The following is a 20,701-nucleotide window of genomic DNA, read 5'->3' as shown; positions in this document are numbered from 1 at the left end:
AATCAGAGTTTCAAGAAAGAACTCTACACTTAGTAAAAGCCTCTTCAGTGCCTTGCTTTATGCTGGGCTTTAGGGATAGGCAGGTAAGGGGGAGATTCTTTGCCCTTTCTCTGACCGGCCAGGGATTTTACTAAATTGACCTAGTCTTAGCCCAGCATTTCTTTACCTAACCCATTGGGGGCTTCCTAGGATCACCCGGAAGAATCTTTCTAAATATTGATGCCGGGGCTCTACTCCCAGAGGCTCTGATTCAGTAGGGAATGGGGTCTGGATATGGATGTTTTGAACCTATGGCGATTTTTACTGGAGGTGGTATGGTGCGTATAATCTGTATAACTTCTATAAGGCTTTTTGAAATAGTGAAAATCGCCTGTGAACTCGAGGTCCATTTGGTTCAATTTCCCTCCTGGTGTGAGGCTACCTCCTGCAGTATCCCTGAGACCGGTCAGCCTCAATTTGAACATGTCCCTTTCCCCAGAGACTGGGGACTCAGCCCCCACAGAGGCAGCATGTTCAGCCTCAGAACACCCTCACTTGCCCCAAGTCTTCCCTTGGTCTTTCCTTGTAGCTAACCCTGTTTCCCCTCCTGCACAACGGCTCTTCAGCCACGGAGTTTCTGACAAATGAACACCTGGCCTTGCAGTCCCAGGAACAATTTTAGGAGGTTTCCTAGAGGGAGTGAACTTCCAGCTGTTCTGATGCTTTATGTCACAGAGAATCTGGAAGGGGCTCATCACAGACCCATAGGGCAGGAAGGCACCCCTTTATACACACGCACCTCTCGGGTTTTTGGTTGTTGTTGTTGTTGTTTTTGATAGTAGTTATGTTCTAAAAGTTGCTGTGAACATTAAATTAGTGAATACTGAACCATTGCTCCTAGGAAAAATACAGGGTTAGACTTCTGCAAGCCTCTGGTTTTGTCAACCTATCAATACCTAACCTTCCTTGTTTTATGTTTCCGTTTAGAGGCACCTTATTTAATATATAGTTGATTCATTAACATTGAACTCAAGGCCAGTCACACTATAACTGATGTCTGAACTAAGTTTATCTAACATCTACTTTCTTCATAAGGCATATCATACCCCCCCTTTTTTTAGCAATTAACTATCTTGGTTTAATTAATCATATTTCATAGAAGCTGAAAACACTAATTTCTCCTTTATATGAATAACCCAAAGCCCTATAAATCACAATGCAGAATACTATATAAAAGAATTCTCATAAAAACTGGCTCTTTTTCATCATGGGGCAACCGCTGTAGTTTCCTCTTACTTGTACAGCAACTGACTGAGTGCATATTCTTCTTTGTGACCATCTAAATTTAGGTAAGTACAAATGACAACAAAAATTAAAATTTCATCTCTAATGAAATGACCTTGGAAATAATGTGTATTTCCATGACACCAATACTACCGTTTTCGGAGTCACAGTAAAATACACAGAATTACATCTGTAATTAATATGAATGCCAACATTCTGAGCAATAATTTGTTACATGGCAAACAAAATCGAGAAAGCAACCATCAAACAAAAGAGCTTCACACAAGACAAATTCCAGGACAGCATATGAGAACAGCTGCTACTTCAGTGAAAGGTTTCTGGCATAACTGATGACAAGGGTGCCAGAGACTGTTCCAATACCAGCACAGAAACCAGCCACTCCCACTGTTGCAGCACCTGCACCAATAAATTTGGCAGCAGTATCAATGTTTCTGCTGATTGCACTGGTCTGAAACTCCCTTTAGATTACCGAGACACACCATTCTGGGTCCCGTTAAATATCGGAGAGCCTTTGTGAGGTTACTTAATTTCTATTACTGCTATTATCTAGCCTCTGAGCAAGATAACACTGATGTAGAATTTGGTCTATATGCAACTCTGGATCAAACTCGGATCAGAGTGGGTATGCAGGTGAGCTTTTTGCTGCAGGCGAACATCTTATGCAGGGCAATGCAGCTGGAGGACCTGGGTGACAGGCTACCTGGTCTCCTCTCCCGAGCTTCCCTTCTTCCTGAGGGGTGCCTGCCGCAGCCACGCCAGCAGAGATCAAAGGATTGGCCCCTATCATGCCCTTCTTGCACTTAGGAACACTAGACAGCACTCCAGGCATTATGCTTGTGTGCCATTTTAAGCAGCAAAAGTGTAAACAAAAACCACAAAAACATGAAAAATGTGGGACTCAATAGACCATGAGACAGATACTCGTTTGCAGCATGAGAGTTGAAACAAGAAGGCAGACAGGGCATGGTATTGTTTGACCTTAGCTGGGAACAGATGCCTGGGGCAACTCAAATTTTTTTGCTACCTCAAGAGCTCTTTAAATATTGATTTTGTGGTTATAAATGAATTTTTGTGAGTAGGCAAATTTGTAAATTCAGAATCAGCAAATAAAAATCATCCTACATGTATGTATATGTATATATATATATATATATATATATATATATTCCTTCAATTAAATGCTAAAGGTTTTGTTGCTGTCATTCATTTCATCCTCATAAAACAACATATGGGAATTGGTTTGTTAAGATTTCAAATCCACTTGTTTATGACTTAAATGCACTTGTTTCGATCTAAGGGTGAATTTGGGAGGCCATACGAGGATGATAACAGCCGAACTATTGTGCGACCAAGTTCTTATAGATAGGAACGTGTGGAGAAACAACTATGGCATAATAGATATTTAAACTTTAAATATCAAGAATTTATGAGGACTTACTGAGGCTGTTTGGTCTGGGCAAGGCTACTTTTTGCTGATCTCTGAAGATCTTGAGACACTTGGTCCTGTGGTGGCCAGGCTATTCTTGGTCCTCAGTGGTGTTAAAGACACAATGGTCTGAGGAAGAGAAAGACATCTCTTCCTGCCTTGGCAAGGCTAGTCTTTCTTGGTGGTGGTCAACAGGGTGCCAGCTAGCTGTGTGCCTCGGTAGCAAGAAACCTAAGCTGGCAGCTGATTCCCACCTTAGTTGGAAGGATTGATTCACAGAGGACCAACTCGTAGACAGCACATCACAACTAAACTTGGACTTTATTTCTTCTCATTTTTGCCTGGAACTATAATGCAATTAATCTATCTTTGGTTTGGAGTATGTTATTTCTTTACTAGCTTATTAAGAGACATTAATCTGTATGCTACTGGCTTGTGAAATATTACTCTTATAAACTGGAATCCCTACAGGGAACCTGTGCTACATGAACTATTGGCAAAGACCAGTCTCAGTGTCTGGGCATAATTTGCTGGAGCGAAACAAGAGTGAGTTTCAGAGATTAACAAAGGTGGTCACATAGCAAGTAAATGAATTTTGGTTGTTTTAGACATATGGTAAAATACTCCCCACGCTCTGATTGGTGTACAGCCCTATGAGTTTTAACACTTGCACAGACTCTTTTTTTTTTTTCTTCCAAATATTTTATTTATTTATTTATTTATTTACTTGAGAGAGAGAGAAAGCGAGAGACAGAGCACAGGGAGAGTGGGAGGGGAAGAGGGAGAAGCTGACTGACTCCCCGCTAAGCAGGGATTCCCATGTGGGGCTGGATCCCTGGACCCTGAGATCATGACCTGAGCCGAAGGCCGTCGCCCAACCGACTGAGCCACCCAAGCGACCCTGCACTAACTGTTGTAAGTACCAACACTAACAGGATACAGAACAATTACATCATTCCACAGATTTTTCTCAGGCTACTCTTCTGTGAGTCTGGTTCCAGGCCAACCCCTGCTCTCAAGTCAGTCTCAGGCGCTACTCCAGGCCACACTCCCTCTCATCATAAAGAACTTAAACCCGGATGGCTGGACTAGGTTATAAAGCTTTTTTCCGATGTTTGATGTGGTCTTGGTCTCCGACCCCCTCGTGAGTCGGCGACCAGAACTTCCGGACAAAGGACTACTCAGCATTCCCTTCCGCGAAGGAACGCGCGCTGCCGGGTCCTCTGCGCTTGCGCAGGCGCCCTTCTCTCTCACCCTCTCACCCAGTCTCTGCCGCCTCACCTTGCTTGGCCACCTCCGCCCCCTCACCGCCTCCTGCCCCCCCCTCCCCTCACCGCCTCCTGCCCCGCCCCTAGCTCTGAGCGATCGCCGGCGTCGCCTCCGCTTCAGTCTGCGCGCGCTCGCGTTAGCTGCGTCAGGACCTGCTGCACCCGCCTCCGTCCTGCACGACTTGAGCCATGTCTCTGGCCACCTCTCAGTCTTGGCCCCTGCGCCGGGTGTTCGTGGTGGGGGTTGGGATGACCAAGGTAAACAGAGCCGCGGACCCCCGGAGGTGGGCTCCCTGTTCGGCTCTGTCCGGGAGAGGCCGGGGAGTGAGGGAGTCCCGAGGTGACCGGGAAACGGGCGCCCAGGTCAGGGCCTGGCGCTGTCCGGTGGTTTGTCCTTTCTGCGGGGAGGGGGGCCCGGGCATCCCCCTGCTCAGCTCCGGCTTCTTGGTTCTTGGCGACTCGGATGGGTTCTGGTTTAGGGTTGTCTCTGAAGTGTGGTAGTGTCTGGGGGTTAGTCCTGTCGCCATTTCTTTCTCGTTCCTCCTTGCCTTTTCTCCCTGGATCAGAGTTGGTGACAGACACCAACATAACCCAAAGTCCACACCTCCTTTGATTCTGAGTGGAATCCCAAGGCATGTGGACCGTTGATGAGGCAAGATCTTCCTTACACTGGAAAGGAAAGCAGGTTGGGAGTGCCCCCAGCTCTCCACACCCAGGAATACTCTCTTGAAGGGTCCCTTTACGGTTAGAAGTGAGGAGGAGGAGGAGAAACAGTGCTGTTCAGTGTCGTGGCACAAATGGCAGGTTTTCTGGATCCTCTGACCTCCTTTCTGTTCCTCAAGCGGTACTCTGGTTCTTAGGAAGCCAGGGTCCCCCAGTCTCGTTTCTCGACACCCTCACCACTCCCACGTTCTAGTAATGCCAACTGCTGTTAGTTTCCCCCCACACTCTGTTTTATGCCTCTCCTTTGCTTTTCTTGATCTCGCTGCTTGTACCTGGGTTGACTTCTGTGCGTGTTTAAAAGACCGTTTAGATCTTCTCCAAGATCTTATCTTGATCCTCCTGACCTTTGCCTGTACTTTGCGTTGGTGCGGATACCCCCCCCCCCCCCGCCCCGTCCTTTTGGAAAGTTCAAGTTACACCACTTCACTTTCACAAAAGACCTACGTTACTACCTATTTTTGTTAACTAAAATTCGAAGAGGATTTTTGCTTTTAGAAAAAGGCGAAAAGTGAAAATAGCACCCGGCATTTGTTCCGCAGGGAGTTGTTACAGAGGCAGTGAGCACCCCAAGCAGCAGCCAGAGTGGGACTGCTGAGCTCCTTCCCTGAAAATACACTCAGCATCTCAGCATTAAGCTGCCATAGCTTTGTACTGTGTCTGTGAGCATCTGTGCTTTATCTTGATTTGTTTTGTGCCTTCATTATCATGGTGAGTCCTAAGGTATCAGAAAAGCCTAAGAGGTGATGTTTTGGGGTCCAAGGACACTCAAAAATATTTCCATATAAGTTAATGGTAGCTGCTTCTTCACTTTATGCCATTTCAGTTTATGGAAGTTTTTGTAGGAACACAATATTTTTGATAGCAGGGGAAACCCATACTTACTATGTTATACTAAAGTTCTCTTTATATGTTCATATTCTTCCTTAGAATGTAAGCTCCTCCAAGGTGAGTACCATGTCTAATTCGTTGCTATATCTGTAACACCTTGAAAGTGCCTGGTGCCCGAAGATCCTAATGAATGTTAGTTGGACAGTACTAAATGGATATACTTTGTGAAAGAGAGTTTCTAAGGAGAAGTTCTCTTTCTGAGAAAACAGCTTATAGTTTTTATTATCTTATCAAATGGGGTGAGAGTACATAATTTAATCAAATCATATAAGTAGAAAAGTCACCTAATCATTATAAAGCAGATACTTGGAGCTCATCCTATCGTTTCATGGGAGAGGGGACTTCTAATGTAGGTGGACAGTAAAAGCTTTTTAAGTATGACATTAATGCAGTCAGATCCCGTCGAATATCTGATTATATTGGCTGTGTAGAAAAGCACAGAACTTTCTAACCCTTTGGGAAGTAGTTTGTTTCTTTTTCCAAGTTAGGAGTTTGAGGTGTGGGCAGTATTACAGTATTGAGGGAAGAGATTGGGAGTGTGAAGAACAGCTTTATTAATGTACTTATTTGGCCAGTTCCTTCTAGGTTAGATATTTTGGAACTTGGGGCAGGGTTTGATGAAGAGGGAGAAACTTATCTAGTAAGTTTTAAGCTCTATTGGTAAATCTCTAATGGTTGGATTCCTGTGTTACGGTTCTTAATTTGAATAGCTGAGTTCCTGATACAACTTGAAGTTCCCTTCATGAAGTTTTATTATCAGTGTAGGACATAAGTTAGAATTCCTATGGTGGGTGTTGATAGCTTTTAATACAACTAAATCACCACTACCACCAGGCTGATAGCAGGCCAAGTCCCTTTGCTTAGGCTGCCTACCTTCTGATATGCCCTTTTTTTCATAGATTTACGTTCTACCTATTTCAAGTACTGATCTGACTTCATCTATTTTGGCTGCTGTAACAGCAATACAAACAGAGTGGGTAGCTTAAAAAACAAATACTTTTTTCTCACAGGTCTGGAGGCTAGGAAGTCTGAGATTAAGGCACTGGCAGATTCAGTGTTTTGTGAGGTCTTGCTTTCTGGTTCATAGACAGATGTGTTCTTGCTGTGTCCTCATATGGCAGAAGGGGTGAGGGAACTCTCTGCGGTCTCTTTTATAAGCATTTTAATAACATTTGTAAAGGCTCCATCATTATGACCTCCCAAAGGCCCCACCTCAATCATTCAGTCATATTGGGGATTAGATTTCAATATATGAATTTTAGGAGGACACAGACATTCAGTCTATAGCAGAGTCCAAGTCCTATGTTTTCTTAATTCTATTTCTTCAAATTGCTCTGAGTTATTCTGGTTACCTTTTTTTGAAATTCTGGTGCCCTTGTAGCTAGGACCAAATAATTAAGCACTTAATTTTTCTAATTTTATGTATGATAATTTCATGACCCACAGAAGAAATACATCTTACATTACAACCTCATACACACACACACACAAAACTGAAACAAGTTTGCTAAAGCAACACTTATTTGGGAAGCTCTAGGTCAAATGTTCTAGGTTCTTAAACAGATACATTGAGAGGAAAAGAAAGTAGTGGAGGAGGACCTGTAGATTAAAAAAGAATTAAAAGACCCATAAAATTTTGATAAATGAGCAAGACTAAGCTGTAGTGTCTACAGATACACATGTGGATGATAAAATTATGAAATATTAAAACAAAGTGATTACTGTAAGAGTAAGGATAGTAACTACTATGGGGGTGGAAATTGAGATTGAGACAGGGCTTAGAGAAGTTTCTGCAGTAGAAGGCAAAGTTCAGTTTTTTTGTTGTGGGTGGTGGTATCAAAGGTTTGGGAAAGACACACGCTAGGTAAAGAATTAGGACAGATTTTAATCAGTATAATGTTATTGGGAAAGGGAAAAAGTCCAGTGTGAAGTCGACTCAATTTTGATCTGTATAGCGGTGACTGGGTGTTTTAAAGGGAAAATGAAGGAATAGGGAATGAATTGGGGCTCAGTAGTGTCAGGGAAGTGAAAACTTACAAAAGTGGGAAGAGGGGCTTGGTCCATGTGAAATCCATCTGGGTTTGCTAACTGACATTTATCCAAACTTAGGCTCCTATTCTCCCAGAGGGACTTAAGAGACAGGGACCCTATCTTCTGGTGTTTGTGGAAACAAATAGTAACTTTTTTTTGGTAGCCTTAAGGGACTTTAAGTAGGGCTAGGATCATCCTAGGGATGGGGACTTGAGCTACTGGAAACTGTGTTAGTGTTTAAGTCTTTATAGGCCAAGGCCAAGGCTTAGTGAGGAAGGCTCAGAGGAGCCTGGCTAGAGTAGAAGGGGAGAAGAGAATCTTTGTCAGTGGTTGCAAGAGTGTTTGCCTTACAATAATTTGTTAAGATAATTTATATATTTACTTTTATTACTTAAATAAAAACTTTTTAAAAAACTAAAACTTGAATTTATTTTTATTTTTTTAAATTTTTATTTATTTATTAGTGCAAAATGGTGGTTTTATTAAAGCATGGGGACAGGACTCATGGGCAGAAAGAGCTGCTGCCTAATTTATTTATTTTTAGATTTTATCTATTCATTTGAGAGAGAGAGAGAGAGAGTGTCAGACAGTGGATGAGCAGCGGGAGGGGCAGAGGGAGAGAGGAAGCAGACTCCCCTCTGAGCAGAGAGCCTGATGCAGGGCTCAATCCCAGGACCCCAGGCAGGGCTCGATCCCAGGACCGCACATGGGGCTTGATCCTAGGACCCTGAGATCATGACCTGAGCTAAAGTCAGAAGCTTAACGGACTGAACCAGCCAGGTGCCCCTAAAACTTTGTTTATTATTATTGTTTTTTAAAAGTTTGTTTATTTATTTATTTATTTATTTTTAAGTGATCTCTACACTTGGCATGGAGCTTGAACTCACAACCCCAAGATCAAGAGTCACGTGCTCTACTGACTGAGCCTGCCGGGTACCCCCAAAAGGTTAAAACTTTTAAGAATGAGACAGTTGATAACTCTAGAAAAAAAATTGTACCATAAAGGAAGTGTAATCATAGCACACAACTTTGCCCAGCACTGAGAAATATTTACTTACTAAGGTAAATACTGAGTACTGATTTAATAAAAAATTATTTATTCAGTTGTGTAAATGGGATGGGGGAAGTGTAAATGTATATGTGAGGGGGCCTAAGAGACCTAATCCTCATTGGCCCTTATTGGAGATTATGATATAATTTCTTAAATTGTTAAAGAAATAATAGTATAAGAATATTTAGAAATATGGCAGTTTATAAAAGAAGAAACATCTAAAAGAATTAAAAGTGGATGTTTGAGGAGCAAGTAAGACTAGTGCAGGGAGAGTAGTGAAACAGGATTGCTGTTTTTATAAGCCTTATGGTGCTTTTTGTTTGTTTTGCATTTCTTTGATCAAAAACAAACAAACAAGCCAAACTAAGAAAACAGAACATTACCAGCACCTCAGAAATCTTCTTTGTGCTCTTTTTCAGTCACTGGCTCCTCACCTGCAAAGGCTTACCATTACCCTGACTTCTGACCTTTAATACTATAGATTAGTTCTGGCTTTATCATTCAATATTATATTTGTGAGATATCCATAATTTTAAAAAAGATTTTATTTATTTATTTGAGAGAGAGAGAGAAAGGGAGGGAGAGGCAGAGAGGGGAGCAGACTCCCTGCTGAGCAGGGAGCCAGATGTGGGACTTGATCCCAGGATCATGACCTGAGCCGAAGACCGACGCTTAACTGACTGAGCCACCCAGGTGCCCTAAGATTCATCCATAATTTTATGTGTAGTTATAGATTGTTCATTCTACTTGATGTCATGTAATTCATTGTGTGAACATAACCACAGTTGATCCAATCTGCTGCTAATGGATATTTGGTAGTTTCTTTCTTTCTTTTTTCTTTTTTCTTTTTTTTTCCATTTGGTAGTTTCCACCTAACCATGCTTTTACTTTTGAAAGAGTAATAGTCTATGTGTTTATTTGCTTGACCAACTATTTAAAAATTGCCTTGATTTCAGCAAGGAATGGGAAACTGCAGTTATTTCACTACATCGATGATAATTTAATCATTAATTGGTATTACCAGTTGGAGCCTAGCATACTGCTCTCTTTATGTAAGTGCTCTCTATAAATGATCTGACTGTAGCTAGTGAACTGAAGAACGAGTAGGGGGAGAACAGGAAATTTCTAGATACCGAATTGGGGGATTACGAAGGATTCCCTAATTCAGGAATTATGAAGAAATTAGATGGGACAGATATGGGAACAAATGTTAAATGTTTTCTTTTGGTTCAGTTCAACAAGTATATTTTGGCATTGAGCAATGAAATGTGATATTATGTCAAGTCTCTATATAGTATTTCAAACAGGGTTTTGTGACTCACTGGGAGGTTGTGAAATCAATTTTGAAGGTTTCCTTTAGTCTTAAAAAAATTGAAATGGAATAGGAAATATTGTATCAATATAACAAGGATAAGTATTTCATGAAAATTTAGCTTCAATTATGTATGTATATATGTGTTTACTGGGTTTTGTCATAATATGTGTTTTATGGTGGTTTGCAGTCAAAATTTTTTGAAAGCCATTTTTTGTTAGCACCCCCACTGACTAGCAAACCAGTGCACTTCATCTAATCTGTCACCCAGTTTGGTAGATTTTACTTCCTTTATGTTTCATTTCTTCCCCCCTCCCTCCCTTCCTTCCTTCCTTTTTAAAGATTTTATTTATTTATTTGAGACAGTGAGAGAGAGAGAGCATGAGCAGGGGGGTAGAGGGAGAAGCAGGCTGTCCACTAAGTAAGGAGCCCGACCCCGGGGCTGATCCCAGGACTCTGGGATCATAACCTGAGCTGAAGGCAGATGCCCAACTGACTGAGCCACCCAGGTGCCCCTTCCTTTATGTTTTTAAGTCTGTAGACTTTTTCCATCCTTTCTGTTGTTATCTTAGTCAACTCTCACTTGGACTGTTTCAGAATTATTTGGCCTCACTGCCTCTAGCCTGTTCCTTCATTCATTCTCCACATTGCATCTAGAATGACCTAAAATCAGGTCTTCTTATTCCAATCTCTCTCTCTCTTTAAAAAGATTTTATTTATTTATTTATTTATTTATTTATTTATTTATTTATTTAAGAGAGAGAGAGTGAGAGAGAGCCCAATGTGGTAGTCGATCCCAGGACCCTGGGATCATGACCTGATCGGAAGGCAGGTGCCCAACTGACTGAGCCAGCCAGAGCACCCTCCAGTTGTTCTCTTTTTTAAAAAATAGGGCTTTATTTTTCAAAGCAGTTTTAGGTTTACAGCAGAATTGAGCAGAAAGTAGAGTTCCCATATGCTCCCTGCCCCCACACATACCCAGCCTCACTCACTATCAGCAGTCTGCACCAGAATGGGGCATTTGTTATAATCAATGAACCTACACTGACATATCATTATCACTCAAAGTCCATAGTTCACATTAGGGTTCACTCTTGGTGTTGTATATTCTAGGTTTGGACAAATGTATAATGACATGTATCCATTATAGTATCATATGGAATAGTTTCACTGCCCTAAAAATCCTCTGAGCTCTTCCTATTCATCCCTCCCTTCCCTCAGCCCCTGACAACCACTGATCTTTTTATTGTCTCCATAGTTTTTCCTTTTCCAGAATGTCATATAGTTGGAATTATATAGTATGTAGGCTTTTCAGATTAGCTTCTTCACTTAGTAACATGAATTTAAAATTCCTCCGTGTCTTTTCATGGCTTGATAGTTCACATCTTTTTGGTACTGAATAATATTCCATTGTTTGTATTACCACAGTTTATTTATTTGCCTAGTAAAGACATTTTGGTTGCTTACAAGTTTTGGCAATTATTTAAAATTACTATAAATATCCCTGTGTGGGTTTTGTGTGGACATAAGTTTTCAACTCATTTGCATAAATACCAAGGAGCACAATTGCTGGATCATACGTTAAGAGGATGTTTAGTTTTACAAGAAACTGCCAAACTGTCTTCCAAAATGGCTGTACCATTTTGCATTGCCACCAGCAATGAATGAGACTTCCTGTTGCTCCACATCCTTGTAAGCATTTGCTGTTGTCATTATTTGGATTTTGACCATTCTAATGGGTGTGTAGCAGTATCTCCTTTGTTTTTTTTTTTCCCCAGTCTCTCTCTCTTTTTTTTTAAGATTATTTATTTATTTGAGAGAGAGAGAGAGAGAGCGAGAGCAAGAGAGAGAAAGAGAGAGCGAGCAAGTGGGGGAGGGGCAGAGGCAGAGGGAGAAGCCGGCTCTCCACTTCAGTGAGAGCAGGGAGCCCGAGCAGGGAGCCCGATGCAGGGCTTATCCTGAGACTCCGGGATCATGACCCTAACTGAAGATAGACCCTTAACTGACTGAGCCTCCCAGGCACCCCCAGTCTCTTTAAAAAAAAGAAAAATCCATTGTCTTTAGCATAAAGCCCAGACATCATAGGAAGGCATATAAGGTCCCTTTTGAGTTGGCTCTAGAACCAGACTGTCTGAAATTTCAGCTTCACTACTTAATTAGCTATGTGTCCTTGGGCAAATTACTTAATATCTCTGTACCCGAATTTTCTTTCTTTTTTTTTTTTTTAGATTTTATTTATTTATTTGTCAGAGAGCGAGAGCGAGCACAAGCAGGGAGAGTGGCAGGCAGAGGGAGAAGCAGGCTCCCTACTGAGTAAGGAGCCTGATGTGGGACTCAGTCCCGGGACCCTGGGATCATGACCTGAGCCAAAGGCAGACACCTAACCAGCTGAGCCACCTAGGCGTCCCTGTACCCTAGTTTTCTTATTGTAAAGTGATGATGATAATATACCTACCTCTTAGGATTGTTGTGAGGATTAAATAAGTTAATACATGTGAAGTGCTTAGCATAATGCAGAACACAGTAAGTGCCCAATAAGTGTTAGTAGTTATCATCATTTGGTCCTAAGTTACTCTTCTGTCCCTATCACTTGCCGAATCTTATTTGGGCTTCAACCTCTGCAACATAAAATTGTTTATAGTACCTAGATTGAGCCATATTCTCTCGCTTCTAGGCCTTTGCCCTAGAATTTTTTTTCTCTCACTTGGCTAACTCCTACTCGTTCTTAAAAACTCAATTTATTTTATTTTATTTTATTTATTTTTTTTTTTTAAAGATTTTATTTATTTATTTGACAGAGATAGAGACAGCCAGCGAGAGAGGGAACACAAGCAGGGGGAGTGGGAGAGGAAGAAGCAGGCTCATAGCAGAGGAGCCTGATGTGGGGCTCGATCCCATAACGCCGGGATCACTCCCTGAGCCGAAGGCAGACACTCAACCGCTGTGCCACCCAGGCGCCCCTATTTTATTTTTTTTTAAGAGGGCACTATTTTATTTTATTTATTTATTTGTTTAAGATTTTATTTATTTATTTGACAGAGAGAGAGAGACAGCCAGAGAGAGAGGGAACACAGGCAGGGGGAGTGGGAGAGGAAGAAGCAGGCTCCCAGCGGAGGAGCCTGATGCAGGGCTTGATCCCAGAACGCCGGGATCACGCCCGGAGCCTAAGGCAGACGCTTAACGACTGAGCCACCCAGGTGCCCCTTAAAGACTTAATTTAAATATCAGTTTCTCTGGGAAGCCTTTCTCATCCTCCTTCTGAGGCTAGGTAGTTTTCTCTCCCAAATTGTTATGTACTTAAGGATACTATAGTATAAATGCCTGTTTTCCATTGGACTGGAAGCTCCCTGAGTGCAAGGACTGTATATTATTTATTATCAGAGTCCAGGAGCATGATGGGTATTCAGTATATTTTTGTTTAAATTAATTGATAAATGAATTGCAGTGCTCTGTTGTGAGGAAAATCTAACTATATTTGCTTCTATTTATTATCTCCTGTATTTTTAGTTCTTGAAGCCTGGGCTTGAGAATTCAAGAGACTACCCCGACTTGGCAAAAGAAGCAGGTAATATAGAAAATTTAGATCTTTGAACATTGGAGTTATTGTGTTGTCTGTCTTGATTGTGGAGCCTTGCAACCATAAAAAGAAGCCTGGGTCAAGGGAGAAGAACCTATACAGACAATTGCCTAGTGATTCATTAGAAAGGAAAAGGGAAAAGAGCTTGGGCATTCTTAGCTAGATAGTCAGGGCAAACAGTGGCCTGTGATTTTATGTACTGTCCACCTCTTTGCTGGGACATCAAAGGGCTCTGTGGGAGTCTCCCCCTCACCCCCACAATAATGATATTCTTTCCAATTTTGTGCTTTAGATGTGCAGTGGAACCAGAGATGAGTAAGGACCTTGAGGTTAAGGAGCTTTAAGACTTTGGGATTTAATATATTTATAGTTAGGTATACAGTTAGGACAGAAAATGTTAAGTATCAAAAAGGAGGTATGAAAAAGTAATAGCTTAGAGGAAGAAATGGTTACTTCTGAATGGTGAGATATGAGATGACTTGATGAAGGATTTGTCATTTGAATTGAACATAGACTATTAGAGGTAGATCTACTCTGGGAAAGCTAATTTTGACTCACCTAAGCAAATACTCCGAGCACTCTTTGATAAAACCCTTTTGTTTTTATAGGCCAGAAGGCTTTAGCTGATGCACAGATCGCTTATTCAGTGGTGGAACAGGCGTGTATTGGCTACGTTTATGGTATGTGATAAACTATATATTTTAAGAATGTTTCACCTAATCTAACAGCAACTTCATAAACAATGCAGAGGCATTTGTGAATTTTAATCCTCTAAACTCAGAATTCAGAGTCTTATTTCCATCATTCCTAGATTTCCCTTATGTGTCAGCCTAGTTTAATGTATGTTTTTTGCCATTGTTTATTGCCAAAACAGGAGCTAAATTAAAAAACATTGTTCATCTTTAAAAAAAATTACCCATAGTTCTACCACGTAAAGATAATTAGTATTCAGAAGGTAAATTTTTGTTCTTTGTTATCTTAAAATTTGTATTTGTTGACTTTTTTGTATCCAATACATTTTTAAAAAGATTTTATTTATCTATTTGACACAGAGAGAGAGAGCACAAGCAGGGGGAACAAGAGAGGGAGAAGCAGGCTCCCCACTGAGCAGGGAGCCCATTCTGGGGCTCAGTCCCAGGACCCCAGGATCACGGCCTGAGCCGAAGGTAGACACTCAACCACTGAGCCACCCAGGCAACTCCAATAAAATTTTTTCATTAAACTTTTTCCTAACTAGGAAAAAGAGTATATAGTAATTGTAAAAAAAAGAAAGAAAAAAGGAAACACAGAAAAACACAAGAAAAAAGTCACCTGTAATCCCATTGTCCAGTCCAGAAATTATTACCATTAGTTTTTTGATGTTATCCTTAAGTGAATATGAATGCGTGTGAATATGCATGCACATAGAATTTTTGCTTAAAGAAAATAAGGTCCTGGGGTGCCTGGCTGGCTCAGTCAGAAGAACATATGACTCTTGATCTCTGGGTCGTGAGTTTGACCCCCATGTTGGGTGTAGAGATTACTTAAATAAATAAAACTTGAAAAAAAGAAAAAAAAAAAAAGAAAAATAAAGGGTCCTAGTACTTTTTGGTAACCTACTTTTCTCATTTAGTATAGTCCATATTCCCCATTAAGTCTTCCTTTATATTAACATTTTTTCAATTAAGTTTTTTCTTTTTCTGGAATAGATAAAATATTTACATGGTACAAAAATACCAAAGGTGGATGGTTATATAGTGAAAAGTCTCACTCTTATTCCTGTCTTCCTGTCTCATGGTTCCCTTCCCTTAGATAGCCAGTTTCACTAATTTCTAGTGTATCTTTGCACAGGTGATTTGTATATACACAAGTATGTATGAGTGTGTAAGTTTCCTTTTCCCCTTTCTTTTGTTACACACATGGTAGCATAATAAACACAGTTTTGTATCTTGATTTTTTTTTTCCACTTAGTAGTTCTTGGCTACTGTTCCAAATTATATCATTAAGAGCTTCCTTGGTCTTTTTTTTTTATGATAACATAAAATTCCATTGAATAGATAAATCATATAACCCACTGCCTTTTAGTTGACATTTAGAATGTCCCCCGTCTTTTTACAGCATTTTTAATGATTGCATGATTTCTAGTCTTGGTGATATTGTAATGATATCCTGTTCTTGGACATTTAATTAATTAATTTGACATTTTAAATTATTTCTAATTTCTAGTTATCATAAAAAACTATAATAAGTATTACTGTAGATGGATGTTTGTGCTTATCTGTGATTTTTTTTTTTTGAGATTTCAAGGTATCAAGAGAATCCTCAAAGGGATATTTACTAGGTCTAAGAGATGCACAATGTATTTATTGAAAAGAAGGTCCTGAACCTTGCCGTTTTCCCTGAAGATTTCTGGAGAGTCTGTACCTTCAGATGTTCCCATCATAATGCTCTGGCCTGTCTGCCTTGATGGCCATGTTACTTGGGAAAGGGAGTCAAATGTGTATTCAGCTTGGATCACTGTTTTTCTGAAACACCCTGCCATACAGGATCTTTTCAACTTTTTGAAGTTGTAGAACCTTTATATGAAGAGAAAATCATAGCCTTTTAATCAGTTGATGTAGTTTTAAAGATTTATATCTGAAGTAGAAATGAAACCTTGCTTCCTTTATCATGCAGTCCTAGCCAGATTGAATTGTTTGCTATTACTTGGTCATTTCTCTACTTCCCTACGTCTATAACATGTAAAGAAAGAACACATATACTGTGTTTTGAGGATTTGTCATATTTGGAGTGTAAATAATGCTTAATGCAAAAACTGTTTCTGAATAAGATGTCAGTAGTTTATTGTTGTGCCTGTGTTATATGCTAGGCAAAGGCACAATACTGAAAAAAAACCCCATAATGTGGTATCATGTTGCATTGCAGCTTCATAAATTCCCATGTTTCAGATATTATAGTTTTTGTTTCTTTTCCCATACAGGTGACTCTACGTGCGGGCAGAGGTCTATCTATCACAGTTTGGGACTGACTGGAATTCCTATAATAAATGTCAACAATAACTGTGCTACTGGTTCTACTGCTTTGTTTATGGCCCGTCAGCTGATTCAGGGTGGTGAGGATCGCTGATTTGTCTAGTGTACTGAAATAGATATGGGGTTATTGCCCCCCCGTTAGCTCTCCACATGACCGTCAGAGGGATTGCTTTATACTGTATATCTTTTCAAAAAATAACAACTTTATTGAGATCTAATTTATGTACCATAAAATTCACCTTTTGAAACTATACAATTCAGTCTTTTTTAGAGTTGCAGATTTTACACAACCATCACCATGATCTAGTTTTATTTTATTTTATTATTATTTTTTAAAGATTTTATTATTTATTTGACAGAGAGAGAGAAGGAGGGGGCACAAGCGGGTGGAGTGGCAGAGGGAGAGGGAGAAGCAGGCTTCCTGCTGAGCAGGGAGACCCGACACAGGGCTCGATCCCAGAACCCTGGGGATCATGACCCGAGCTGAAGGCAGATGCTCAACTGACTGAGCCACCCAGGTGCCCCTCCACTATCTAGTTTTAGAACATTTTTATCACTGCATAAAGAAACCCTAAACCTATTAGCAGTCACTCCCCATTTTCCCCTCTCCTAAGTCCCTGGTAACTACTAACATACTTTCTGTCCCTGGATTTACCTATTCTAAACATTAAGTGAGTGGAGTCATATGATATATGGCCTTTCGTGGCTTCTCTCACTTAGCATAATGTTTTTTTTTTAGTTTTTAAAAAAGATTTATTTATTTATTTTTTTATTTATGAGCGAGAGTAGAGCGAGAGAGAGCGAGCACGAGCAGGGGTGAAGGGCAGAGGGAGAAGCAGACTCTCTGCTGAGCAGGGAGCCCAATGTGAGGCTCAATTCCAGGACCCTGAGATCATGACCTGAGCTGAAGGCAGACTCTCAACTGACTGTGCCACCCAGGTGCCCCTTAGCATAATGTTTTCACTGTTCATGTTGTAGCATGTATCAATATTTCATTCTTTTTTATGGCCAAATAATATTCAATTGTATGGGTAGACCACATTTTGTTTAAACAGTTATCAATTAATGGGCATTGGATTGTTTCTACTTTTTGGCTATCATGAATAATGCTACCATAAATATTTATGTACATTTTTTGTGGCCATATGTTTTCAGTTCTGTATTTGTGTATTCGGAAATATTCTGTATTTCTGAATATTCCAGGGTCTTTTATTAGCCCCTGTATTCTGTTCTGCTGATCAGTTGTTGATTATTACTCCACTACTCAGTGTGTTAATTGTTGGACCTTTATAATGTCTTATTGTTTGAAAATGCTGGTGTCTTCTGTTCCCCTCACCTTGTTATTTTTCTTTCTTTTTCCCTCCCCTCCCCTCCCCTCCCCTCCCCTCCCCTCCCCTCCCCTCCCCTCCTCTCCTCTCTTCTCTTCTCTTCTCTTCTCTTCTCTTCTCTTCTCTTCTCTTCTCTTCTCTTTTCAGTAGGCTCCATGCCCAACATGGAACGCAAGGTGGAGCTTGAACTCAAAACCCTGAGATGAAGACCTGAACTGAGATCAAGAGTTAGGTTCTTAACCAACTGAGCTATCCAGGCACCCCGTTCTTTTCTTTTCTTTTTAAAGAAAAATTTTAGTAATTCCTGTTTTGATGTTCATTTGAATTCTAACATCATTTTTTAGGCATCCCCTCCCTCCAGAAATAATTCTGTTAAGATTTTGATTAGGATCCTTTAAAATTTTTTAAAAATTTTATTTAGTGTTTTAAAATTCAAAATTAGCTGTTTATATTTGTTTTTCACTGAACCATATTTCCATATTAAAAAATAAAAAGTTTTGTTACCATATTGGGAATCAAAAGAAGAATTCAATACTTTCCTAATTTTTCCTCTTATCTAGAATCGTGTAGGGGCACCTGGGTGGCTCAGTCAGTTAGGCGTCTGCCTTCAGCTCAGGTCATGATCCCAGGGTTCTGGGATTGAGCCCCACGATGAACTCCCTGCTGGGTGGGGAGTCTGCTTCTCCCTCTTCCACTGCCCCTCCCCACAGCCCGTGCTCTCTCTCTCTCTCTGTCTCTCTCTCTCAAATAAATAAATAAATAAAATCCTTAAAAGAAATAGGATCATATAAGAATTTTCCCTAATTTTTCGTTTATTAAATATTTTGTAGGGTTATAGCGTCTTTTTCCGTTTTATATAAATTACTTATAGTGTTTACTTATAGTATTTACTAGTAATATAAATTACTTCTAGTATTTTGTTAGGTGTCTAAAAATTTAATTTTTCTGATAATTACATTTTCTTTCAAGGTATGGCAGATTGTGTCTTGGCTCTTGGATTTGAGAAGATGGAGAAGGGATCCATTCAATTAAGTGTGAGTCTTATTTACTGTTATTCTGGAGTTGTTATAATACTGTAAGAAAACTTTACCCATTTGACTACTATGACTAGAACCTGTTAATAAGCAACATGAAGCATAACTTGGCATAGTTATTAAATGAGCTGATATCATTCATGATTTGAAAAGTGACATTGCATATGTATGTATAAATTCTGGTATGTTAGAACAGTAAAGAATCATACAGATGATTTGGTTTAGCTTCTTTACATTGTCAGTGATGGAACTGATGTTCAGAGAGGTCAAATAATTGAATTTGAGGTGACTTACCTATTTAATTTGAGAGTCATTATTTCAGAAATTAATTCCATGTAACAAATTGAAGAGGATTACTAAAGTATGGGACTTCTGATTCTGGTAATGGGAAGCCAGGTTATTTGAACCTGTTCTCCTACTGATGACAGCTAAAATATTTGAATAGAATATAAACAAAAAATCCTAAAGGCATTGAAGTGTTAAAGAGAGAAGAGGAATTGCAGGTAAATGCCAGAGAATTAATTAAGATCAGTGTTTGAAGCTGCTTTTGCTTGAATGCCTTTCATCAGGAAGCTGTGAGATTCAATTTTGATGGCCCCCTAGAATGAAGAGGAAAGTAGTCAAAATTCAGGTCCTCCTATGATCAGAAGTTTAATAACCACTCCCCATAATAAAATGGGGGCTCTGTGGAGATAAACCCTTTGGGTAAGTGTGAACCCAAAGGAAAACTGTCCTCCTCCCTATGTCCTCTTTTCCCCACTTTCATGAGATTACAAGGAGAGTTGACTTGGCACTGAGCAGGACAAGGGAGAAAAAAAGAGAAGGAAAGAAATCCCCCAGAAAATTATTTCATTGATAATTCATAAACCACAAGCTATTCCTCATTGAGATTGCTACCAAAATTCTCATTACAGGGCAGTCAAAGAAACCTCAAACCTTGAATTGAGTCTAAATTGGTTCCAGAATGATAGTTACCTAGACACTTAACAGACATAAATGTGAATTTGCTTTTGGAAGAAAGCATTTTCTTTTGGAGGCTTTGAGAACTCTTCAAGTAATTCTCTAAGACGTGCAGTCAGAGGTAACCAGGCATTAAAGAAACAGGGCACCATAACTGAGAACCAGGATAAAGAAGGTACAGTAAAAAGTGATCTCTGAAGACCTCAGAAACTGGATTTATTGAACACAGATTTAGGCACACTTACCACGTTTGAAGAAATAAAAGACAAGCTTGGAAATATCCCAAGGGCATAGGAAACTGTGAAAAAGGACATTATAGGCATGAAAAAATAGAGTTTATAGAAAAGAAAAATAAAATAATTAAAATCAAGAAATCAGAAGATAGGTTTGATAGATTACATATAACTAAAAACAGAATTAGTGAAACTGGACTAGATTATAAATAATTAGAATACACTCTAAAAAATATTCTTATCTTTTAGAAAAAAGATGAAAAATTGGCAGGGAGTTAAAATAAATGGAGGATAGTGTGATAAAATATAACTGTGTTTAATTGAATTAATGGAGAAGTAGTAGTGAGAGAGAAAATAAGGCACAAGCATTTTATTTATCTTCTCCAAAAACCAGCCTTGAGTTTCACTGATCTTTGCTGTTTGCTTTTTACTCTCTCATTTATTTCCACTCTTATCTTTGTTATTTTCTTCTCTCTACTAATTTTGGGCCTAACTTTGTTTGTTTGTCTTTTTCTTGTTCTTTGATGTGTAAAATTAAATGTTTTTTTTTTTTGTTTGTTTGTTTGTTTTTGTGT

General features: G+C 39.7%; 1 protein-coding gene and 1 pseudogene across 1 annotated transcript in view; one reads left to right on the top strand and one right to left on the bottom strand.

Annotated features, from left to right (window-relative positions):
* Positions 1–1,494: 1,494 nt before the first annotated feature.
* On the bottom strand, positions 1,495–2,008 carry LOC123001014 (ATP synthase F(0) complex subunit C3, mitochondrial-like; annotated as a pseudogene).
* Positions 2,009–3,916: 1,908 nt separating this feature from the next.
* SCP2 (sterol carrier protein 2) overlaps positions 3,917–20,701 on the top strand; it is a 115,825-nt gene continuing 99,040 nt past the window's right edge. The window contains exons 1-5 of the mRNA XM_026498068.4: positions 3,917–4,236; positions 13,491–13,548; positions 14,169–14,240; positions 16,520–16,651; positions 18,869–18,933. Coding sequence (XP_026353853.2) covers positions 4,168–4,236; positions 13,491–13,548; positions 14,169–14,240; positions 16,520–16,651; positions 18,869–18,933 — 396 coding nt within the window. The 5' untranslated portion in view covers positions 3,917–4,167. The remainder of the gene's footprint in view (positions 4,237–13,490; positions 13,549–14,168; positions 14,241–16,519; positions 16,652–18,868; positions 18,934–20,701) is intronic.

Source organism: Ursus arctos, unplaced genomic scaffold (assembly GCF_023065955.2).
Source record: "Ursus arctos isolate Adak ecotype North America unplaced genomic scaffold, UrsArc2.0 scaffold_12, whole genome shotgun sequence".
Lineage (NCBI taxonomy): Eukaryota > Metazoa > Chordata > Mammalia > Carnivora > Ursidae > Ursus > Ursus arctos.
The sequence above is the reverse complement of the archived record's forward strand: the minus strand, read 5'-3'. Positions and strand labels throughout refer to the sequence as shown.